Source organism: Pecten maximus, chromosome 3 (genome assembly GCF_902652985.1).
Source record: "Pecten maximus chromosome 3, xPecMax1.1, whole genome shotgun sequence".
Classification (NCBI taxonomy): Eukaryota; Metazoa; Mollusca; class Bivalvia; order Pectinida; family Pectinidae; genus Pecten; species Pecten maximus.
In genome coordinates this window covers 2232378-2243100 of record NC_047017.1, presented here as the reverse complement: position 1 = coordinate 2243100, position 10723 = coordinate 2232378, and the positions used below count along the sequence as shown (strand labels likewise).

At 35.3% G+C, this 10723-nt stretch overlaps 1 protein-coding gene across 1 annotated transcript; it reads left to right on the top strand.

Annotated features, from left to right (window-relative positions):
• The first annotated feature begins 2895 nt into the window (after window positions 1-2895).
• LOC117322933 (acetylcholine receptor subunit alpha-1-B-like) lies at window positions 2896-4612 on the top strand. The gene has a single exon (XM_033877901.1). The coding sequence runs from the start codon at window positions 3060-3062 to the stop codon at window positions 4317-4319; it is 1260 nt and encodes a 419-aa protein (XP_033733792.1). The 5' UTR covers window positions 2896-3059; the 3' UTR covers window positions 4320-4612.
• The last annotated feature ends 6111 nt before the right edge of the window (window positions 4613-10723 follow it).

Below are 10723 nucleotides of genomic sequence, written 5' to 3'. Positions count from 1 at the left end.
TTCATATTATATGATCGGATGTTTCCCTTGTCTTGGTAAATAAAAGGTATTTTTGGCGATTTTCTAATATAAGACTTTACATGCCCCTGTGGTCTGAGGGCACGGAGTCTCTTGCGAGCCTGCGGATTTGTTCCGGGCCTGGTCACGTGATCGCTTTCTCACTTGCATATCTTGCTATCATATAATGGTGAAGTATTGTCATCGTATGACCTCGATTTATTATAATGGTGAAACCATGTCATACAATAATAAAATCACATCATATAATGAAAACATCTGATCATAAAAGGGAAAAAAATGCATCGTATGATAAGAAATTTGTATCATATAATATAAAATTACGTCATATAAAGACAACATCGCATCATATAATGATTTTTTTACATAATAAAATGGCAACATCGCACGTTAATAATGATATAATATCATATAATAGTAAAATCAAATCATAATGATACATTACATCATACAATGGTAATATCGCGCCATATAATGATTTTTTTTTTACAGAGCATGACAACATCGATCGATATCGCACCATATAATGATAATATATCATATACAGTGCACTCTTTCCAATCCGGATATTTGCCAAAACCGGCCAAATAATTTGGTCCCAAAAACTCCCTTCTTTATCTATAGTAAATATATTCTGTAATCCGGCCATATATTCCGGACCCATTCCTTCTGTATACTAGTAAATATACTCTGTATACAGTCGGAGCTCCTCGTGATGTTGCGTAGTTAAGCGTAGTTACATCCGAGGTGTTCCGAGCATCGGTCCCTTTGGTTGCCCCAGGGCTCCCGATGATCATGAGTGTCTATACAGTTGTAATTACCGCACAGGTAAATTATCGACTGACAATTCGTCTTTACCGTCCACAGGTGGCCACGGCTGGTAAACACCTAAACAGTTGTTACGTACAATAAAGAATAAATTATTGTCAATGTATGTACATGTATCGTATTGACTGAAAACATGGCGACACGCACACCCGTTAAACGGTTATTAATAGATGGAGAAAATTCATCGCCTAAAAGGGCAAGGAAGGAATTGTCCCTGGATATGTAATAGTAAAATCAAATCATATAATGATCATTTATCATATAAGGCAGCTTTGACGTTCCATAATGGAACAGTCTTCCATCATCAGTGGTCAACCAGCCAATAATTAAACTCATTCAAGAGCAATCTCAATAAGCACTGCACTAATATCTATATAAAATTGAGTCCATTTTGCCACGAGCTATTACATCAAAATGGTTGTATACGATTAATATGTATATATAATGCATAGTCTTATCAGAGGGACACACGCATGTATGTATGTGTACATTGTATATATTATCTGGCAGGCCTGAAAATCAGTTTAAATTAACCGACTAAAAAACAACACCAAATAACATGTTCAATAAAACTAGGAAAGTCAGGAATTTTTCTATAAGGAATGCGCGATTGAACGTATGGAATTTATAGATAACTAAACATGCCAGGATGCCTGAACCCGGAGAAGAAGATAATTGAAATTATATGCCGATCACATACCTTAGGTCCCTAGGGGTGGACCAGACTAAAAATGCTCAGTTTATAACTGTCACCTCAGGGTAATAGTTCCAATAAAGTTCGAATCATTTCGGAGAGAACCTTAACATTAGAATGCTTAAAAAGTCATTTTCCTGTATAAAACATGACAGTAAATGTTGCTTCTCCCAATGGAACCTTGTGTGACCTTTCCATATATGAAGAATATATGAGTACTTCATCTGGCTAATAATAAGAAGATTCTTAAAATTTCTGCCAATTTGACCTCTTGGCCCCCCAATTCATCGCATCGTATCGAATCGTCAAATGTCTTCGTCGGCTATACGAAACGTTTAGAGTAATTTCTGTTTCTTACCCATAATTCATCATTAAACCTCACTACACGTGTTTTTTAGCGACGGAATGAGCGAAAATTAAGACAGATTTTGAATTTCCGATCGACTTGTGTATTGCAACCCGTAAGTTCACAGAAAAAACACTCCGCCCTACAAGGGGTACTTCAGTTTAAACAATATTCTATTCAATATACTCAAAACACATATAGATATTTCATATGGGATGGAAAAAACAAGCTTAGTATTTATATTAATTTTACGCAAACAATCAAATTCATACAGTTATGAGCAGTTTCCATTTCTTTAGCCGGGTGTGGATGATATTGACGACTATCTTTTTCTTGTCTAAGGTTTCGACCTTGGGCTGGTGATTCCGCGATTTTGATAATTCAAAGGCGATATTAAATTTTCATTGAGTAGGAGTATTTTACAAAATGATTCAGTTCGAAGGATCTTTCCAACCGATATTATTAATGCAGTATACCTGAAAATGTTTTTTATTCATGAAAACAATCTCGTCCCATACATATTTTCCTATCAACAAAGCAAAATTTCGCTTCTCGGTGGCATTTTGTACCCGTTAGTGCGACGAGGTTAACACAGAAAAAAACATCCCTCTCCCACGGCTAACATATCATATACGGCGAAGATAATATGAAAAGATTCTATAACCTGGTAAACAAAGAATGACGGTGTATATAAGACCCTGTGTTAACATTAAGACACGAAAAAAATAACATTTGGACAGGGTTCATTATAAATGGAATGGTACGAGATCTTTATTTAACCATCTCTTTGTGATAAGTAGTCATAATCCTACCTATTGACACATTGTTCATTGACGAAGAAAAACCTTCATGATAATAAAGTCCCAATGGTTCTTTTGAATCAATATTTTCTATATTCGGTATCTCTACATAATACACTATGCCTAACTTCATTTCAGTGACGGACTTCGTTCTATGAGACACAAAGGCGTATTGACGTATCGGCTGCGGTATTGATCAACATTCTATTAATCCCATCACATGACATTGATCTCCACGACACGAAATTAAGACCGTATCGAATTGCTAACAGAGGGTTGTTCAAACTTAAAAAGGCTTGCTGTACTAGTATCTGGACGGACGAAGGAGCATCTCGCACAGTCCCGCCGAGGACGGTCAAGTGTCTTTTTAAACATGTCGTCTGCAACGTTATTTTGCCTCCTGATATTGTTTTCCTTGGCAAGCGCCGGTTCTATTATTGATGCACAGAACATAATGTCCAATCTATCTGTTGGGTATAACAATGAAATGCGACCAGTGTTTAATCAAGATTCCAACGTTACCGTCACTGTCGACATGTACCTAATTTCTATTAAGGATTTTGACGAGGTTTCTGGAACTTTAAACGTGATTGCAGTATTTATTATTAATTGGAACGACGCTTCTATGAACTGGGATCCAGCTTCCTACGGCTGGATATGGGACGTTAACGTCGGACAAAATAATATTTGGCTTCCTAAACTCTACAACATCAAAGTGTCCGATTCCTTTCATGCTCTCAGTGACAAGGACCTCAAGGTGAGGATCCAACATGATGGTTTAGTTACATGGCAACCAGGTGGTCTAGTCGACGTCAAGTGTGACCCGGATGTTATGTACTTTCCATTTGATTCTCAAACATGCTCCATACAATATGCACCTTGGGGTTATGGGCAAAATGAAGTTACACTTAAACCTAAAAAATCTGAATTAACGTTGGATTTCTATGAGACAAATGGCGAGTGGTCTTTAGACAAAACCACAACGGGCACTTATGTTATTAGTGATATCAGTCTAGTCATTTTTAATATTACAATATCACGTCTTCCAGCCTTTCACATTGTCAACACCCTAATGCCGATCTTCTTGTTGATGTTCATGAATCCTCTGGTGTTTGTCTTGCCGTGTGATTCAGGAGAACGTGTAGGATTCAGTTTGACCGTATTTCTCACCTTCACTGTTTTTATCACCATCGTAAACAGTGTTCTACCTGCAAACTCGGAAAGTATGTCAAGGCTATCCTATTTCATCTTCACCGTCCTCGTCGCCAGTGGAGTCATCGCCTCCGTCAACATATTTCAACTGAAGATGTACTTCAGAGATGACAGTATAAAAGTACCTCGTTGGACAGCCAGACTTATGCGCATTCTTGACTGCAAGTTAAAATCTGGTCGATCAAATGATGAAGTAAAATCATTTTGTCCAGAAAATCTTAATTCGAAATCGGGTCTAGATCAAACTAAAAATGGACGACAACCTATCACAAGGGAACACTCAGAGGCCGAAATAGTTCCGGAAATGACGTGGAAGGAGGTCGTACGCATCATGGATAAGTTTTACGCCTGGTTTTTCTATATTGCTATATCTGTGGCCAGCGTTGCGATTCTGGTCAGTATGTCTCAAGGCCACAAGTGAAGAAGACAGGAATGCTTGGATCTGTGTGACATTGTGCATGGAAACTATTCTATCACATAATTGGAGGTTGTGATCTAATATGATGTCATTAGATTCTAAAGGGAATGACGTCACACCAGTGGATCATCTTATTAGCAGATTATTATATCTTAGTTGATAAATGTAGCAAGCATTTCTAATTACTTCTGAAAAATGGTTGACTTTACAGTTAACAATCAATCAATCAATCAATCAATCAATCAATCAATCAATCAATTTTTTATTCCTCTTGTTAAGAGATACAAATTTTGAAACAAATTGAAAAGATATCACACAGTTTATGTTACATATTAGCTTTAACTGGCAAAGTCTTTTTTTCCATCATATTTACATGTTGCACATATTAATATTCAGATAGATGAATATCACATATATAAGACTGACATCTACTTATTTTCAATGTAGAATTTGGCTGCCTTGAAAACACTTCGTACTTTCTAGGTAAAATGCATTTGTATCTTTGATGGATGATGACTGCACAGTCTTTTTACCTAAGAGGCACATCAAGAAGTCCTTATGAGGCAGATTGTTTAAGTACACACCAAACTCTTCGCCACATTTCTCTAAAATTGATATCATATATTCACATCTGATATTACGTGTGATGTCACAAGTAGTCACCGAGTGTAAAATTAAGTCAATGTATAAGAATCCACATTAGTATTTCAAGCTTCAATTAGTTTCATTTACATGCATCTTTTTTTCAGCGTTTAACATCCTTGTGTATTAGGGTATTTAAAAGCAAAATCAGCGATCATACGAAACCGATGTATGACGCATTTGACTTCATTTTGCCCCAACTGTATTTGACTCTGATTTTTGAATTGAATGGTGCTAGTATCTTCTGATAGCTTTTTAATATTTTTTGTTGTAAATCATTTTAACCTACCATCATCAGAGAGGGGTTTGTTCAAATCACTATTCGTCTGTCGTCCGTCCGTTAGTGATAATTGTTATCGTGATATCTGAGAAGTACCCGAAAAATCTTTCCCAAATTCCATAGTTAGGTTCCCCTTGATCAATTTTCAGACTGATTGGAGAATCAAATGGCCGATAGGCGGATATTTCTCAATTTGACAATGGTAAATTGTTCTTAAATTTCATATGTAAGCTCCCATTGATCTCTAGTAAACTGTTATCCATAGTATATGACGACAATTTAGAATTTTAACAACTCAAGTTTGCTATCTCTATCTTCCACATAGTTCTTCGAGAATCTTTCTCCGAGTTTTTGGAAGGAATTTTAATATTGATCAAAATACAAAAAGGGATCATTTTGAACTTTGACAATTGAAGATTGTAATATTTGTTTCTCAGAAAGTTTTTTTATGGATCTTTCCCCAATTTTATATCAAGGTTCCGCTTAGTCCTTAGTTGAATATTATCAATTTTTACACTGATTGGAAAACGAAATGACCGAAAAACAATGTTGAACTTTGACAGTTGGAATTTGTTATTGGTAGTGAGTTCGAATGAATCATTCTCAAATTGCATATACACGAAGAAGGAAAGATGAGAAAATTAGTGGAAGACCAGTCTTACATAAATCCGATAAAGATAATTCAATGGTGTTCTTTTATTTAAATCTCTCAATGTAAGAAATCTGAAAAAGTGTACATCTTCTATGATTATCTGATATAACAAGATTGTAGATCACCTATAATTATTTAACATACACAAAAGGACATATTGCATCGTTGATCAATAAACTAATCAAGATTTTATCATATTATATCTCATATCAATAAACGATTCAAGCTTTATCTTATAATATCATATACAATAAACTCATCAAATTTTATATAATATCGTATATCAGTTAACCAATTAAGTATGGCCAAAACATATCAAATATGAATTAAACAATAAAAGCTTGATAATATAATATACCAATAAACAGATCAAGCTTTATCATATAATATCGTACACCAATTAACCAATCAAGCTTTATCATATAATGTACCAATAAACCAATCAAGCTTCATATACTATCATATACCAATAAACCAATCAAGCTTCATATAATATCATATACCAATAAACCAATCAAGCTTCATATAATATCATATACCAATAAACCAATCAAGCTTCATATAATATCATATACCAATAAACCAATCAAGCTTCATATAATATCATATAGCAATAAACCAATCAAGCTTCATATAATATCATATAGCAATAAACCAATCAAGCTTCATATAATATCATATAGCAATAAACCAATCAAGCTTCATATAATATCATATAGCAATAAACCAATCAAGCTTCATATAATATCATATAGCAATAAACCAATCAAGCTTCATATAATATCATATACCAATAAACCAATCAAGCTTCATCATATAATATCATATACCAATAAACCAATCAAGCTTTTCATATAACATCATATATCTATAAAACAGTCAAGACTTGATCAAATACAATCATATATCAATAAACCAATCAAACTTTATCGTATAATATTGTAAATCAATTAACCAATAAGGTATAGTCATAACATATCAAAAATCAATAAAACGATTTAGCTTTATCATATAATACCGTATGTCAATAAATCAATCAATCTTTATCCAATTACTTCAATTATATTTTAAAATTATTAAAAAAATTCTTAACACAAATAATGTTTACCATTTAGATATAAGGAACCCATGTGTAGAACTTTTCCTGTAATGTCACATGAACTTATCTCCCACGTGATTTGTTTATTGTTGTTTTTATTGTTATTTTTTTAAACTAGGTACATTTACATGTAATAAATATTTCTTGTAAACATCAGTATTCTTTTCATATCCTGTCGTTTCGTGTTTTGTGAAAATAATTATCTAACAACGATTTTTCTGGATTGGGAAGTCACATTGACCGACTCCCGGTTGTGATGATGGCACAGTCATGTGGTGACCATATCTCATCGTACGGTATTAAAAGATGTGAATTTCCTGTCGTATTTTACCTCGTCAATACGTATATAACGCGATCCAAGTGTTTTCATCATCTTATAGATGGTTTGTCACTAAGATCACATGGGACTGTCTATCGCTGAGGTAAGGCATGCCGAATTGACATAATTGTAATTTTGAAGACGATAGTTTGTTTGTTTGATTTTTTAAACGTCCTATTAACAGCCAGGGTCATTTAAGGACGTGCCAGGTTTTGGAGGTGGAGGAAAGCCGGAGTACCCGGAGAAAAACCACCGGCCTACGGTCAGTACCTGGCAACTGCCCCACGTAGGTTTCGAACTCGCAACCTAGTGGTGGAGGGCTAGTGTTAAAGTGTCGGGACACCTTAACCACTCGGCCACCGCGGCCCCCAAAAGAAGACGATAGAGGTGCGGAAATCGATACATAGTTGTTTTTTTTAGAATTTACTGAAAAAGTCGGACAAGACAGTCCGTTATCTGTTTCCTACATAACTTTTCTATTTGGTTATTTTGGCTCTGTAGCCCAAATTATGTGGGGTCGCCATAGTTGAGTCGGTTAGAGCGCCGGCCACGTAACCTCAGGTGAAAATCCGAGGTGTATAGTAACGGGACGGTCTATGCTGTCGTGAGTGTGTCTTCGACAAGACACTTTACTCTAACTGAATTTAGATGGTCATTTGTGGAGTCACCAACTACTACAAGGAAGCCCCGCCTCAAAATGACCATGTCAGTTCACGAGACGATAAACCCAGCAAACAAACACACCCCAATCATGTATATAAATAGTGTCGCAAAGATGCTTATTGTTACTTGTGTTTATTAAGCGTGTGTCACCACGCAATTTGTAATAAAATAATCGAAGTTATTTTTACCGGATGTGCACATGCAACTCAACGCAATAACGTCATAATGATGTCATTATAAGTAAAAAAATAAGTATTTTCACATAGAATAAGGTTGAAACATCTACAGAGTGAGGATAATCTTTCATTCTGGTGACAATTTATCTGTTAAAAAAAGGCTTTGAAATCTTTATTACAAATTGCGTCGTTATTACAAATTGCGCGGTGACAAAGATTGTCCCGTGACTAAGCACCTCTTTATATGAACCCGCTGTTCCTAACTCTTGTGAGAGATTAAAAACAACTCTAATCACAGTTACATAAATTGAGAGTCGTTGTTTGTCCAAACGCTCTATACGGTTTTTTTTACTTATTTGTCCAGCAAAACAAGTTTATTCGCTCTATATATATGTAACTTACTCAATGACAAGAAAACAAGCTTATTCGCTTTATATATGGGTTACTTACTCAATGACAACAAAAGCTTATTCTTGCTATACATACAGTTTACTTTCCCTCTATATATGGGTTACCTAATGACAAAAAACAAGCTTATTAGCGCTAAATTTAGGTTACTTACTCAATGACAAAAAAGCTTATTCGCTCTTTATATGGGTTACTTAATGGCAACAAAACAAGCTTATTCGTTCTATATATAGTTTACTTTCGCTGCATATATAAGTAACCTAATGATAACAAAGCTTTCTGATTCGCGAGCCGAATTTTTTTCCCCTTTTTAAGGCTAATTTCCTCATCCGAAAAAAAAGGGGGGGGGGGGGGGGGGGGGGGGGGGTCCTGACCCCAAGGACCCCCTCCCCCCTCCCCCTCCTCTGGATTCGGTAGTGTATAGGTTACTTACTTAATGACAACAACAAACGTGCTTATTCGCTCTGTATAGTTTACTTACCAAAACACAACTTAAAGGGGCAATAAAACAATAAAGACTACATAGACAATCGCTATAGTCCTTGTATATTATAATATTTATTGAATGATTCTAGTAAATGTGAAGAATACCGATAATTCTTAGAACTCTGCAACTTATTTTATTGATTGGACGAATGTTGAAACATTTTAATGACAACTCATTTCTGTAGTCGAAAAAAAAAAATTTGGGGTATAATATTTTACAGAAAATTATCGTTTCTTCCCCGTATTAGATATCTTAAGGCTAAACTCTTCAAGACACTAAATATTCTAAGAGCTGTGTCCCATACAGAGGCCGCCCTTAAATTACAATAGCTGTTGGAAGGACGTTAAAGAAAACAAAACTGTTGGAAGGACATCAGGGGACCCAGTCATGATTGAGACATAGACACAGCTCTAGAATATCGACTTCCAAATGAAGCCCCAATTTTCTCTGCTCAATCAAACGGAATTTTAATTTCGATATATGAAGATAAATATCATCTTTGTTGATAGTGATGTGGCATAACACGATATGTACCTACACATGAACAAACATGTATTATGATGGCATTGCATAAATATTCATAATGCACTTTTATATGACACACAGTTAGGTGTAGTAGTTATAGTTATGGCTTCAGACAGCTATGTATCCTCGTATATCGAGTTTAATTCGTTCTCTCTCTCTCTCTCTCTCTCTCTCTCTCTCTCTCTCTCTCTCTCTCTCTCTTTCTAATAATATATATCGTGCATGAAGATACATACAATGCATACTTGTATTGTTTTCAACACCAGCGTTGAATGAACTCGTAATGTTACGTTAGATTATCTCAAAGCTGCATTTACGTTTACCGTGGAGTTGTCTGGAATATTAGCTATGTTTGCCATGAGGCAGTATTATGTAGCTGCATGACGTACCATTCTTCGTGTCGTTGGAACTAGCAGTATGATTTCCTAATACACGAGTACCTTTGCAATCAATGTTTCCAAAATTGTATCTGCCCTTTATCGAAAAGCGTGTGATCTTAAAGGAAAAGGAAGCAAGAAGCCCAAATGGCCTGCATCGCTCACTTTGATAGTTCGGTGATCATGAAAAAAACGCTTCAGCTATTTCATATTTCGACCACATGTGAAGATTCTTTGACACAATGTAATTGCAGAATCAAGAACTTTCCAATGATGCTATTGGCCTAGAGTGCTGGCCATAGGAGGGCGACTAAAACACGAAAAATGGATGGGCGGTGCAAAACCTAGATCTGGAGGAACAAAATCAACATCATTCAATTAATTTCATACTTTTAATTCTGGATTTATGTAATGATTAAAACACAGGAAACATGTTAGAACAACTTCGGATATTGAACAGTACACCACCAGTATCTTCTATCAAATAACGTCATACATCCCATGTTTTTTTTTTTTTTTTTTTTATTATTTATTTTTTTTATTCAGGAAGTATGTTTGTCTTTAAACTGTTTTTTAATTCAGGGACGGTGAACTTGAAAATTTCGATAAAGCACCTTGCGAACCTTCCATTCATGCTGATTATTTGATTCTGCCATGGGTCTTCAGTTTTTTTAATTACCTGCATTACCAAAACCTTCCACAACAAATCTTAATTCCAAATACATAGACAGACTTACTTCCAAATGCATAGACAGAAAGCCAAAGGGGTCTTTATAACT

Coding starts and splice junctions, on each gene's coding strand:
- LOC117322933 (XM_033877901.1), top strand. CDS start 3,060: ATGTCGTCTGCAACGTTATTTTGCCTCCTGATATTGTTTTCCTTGGCA.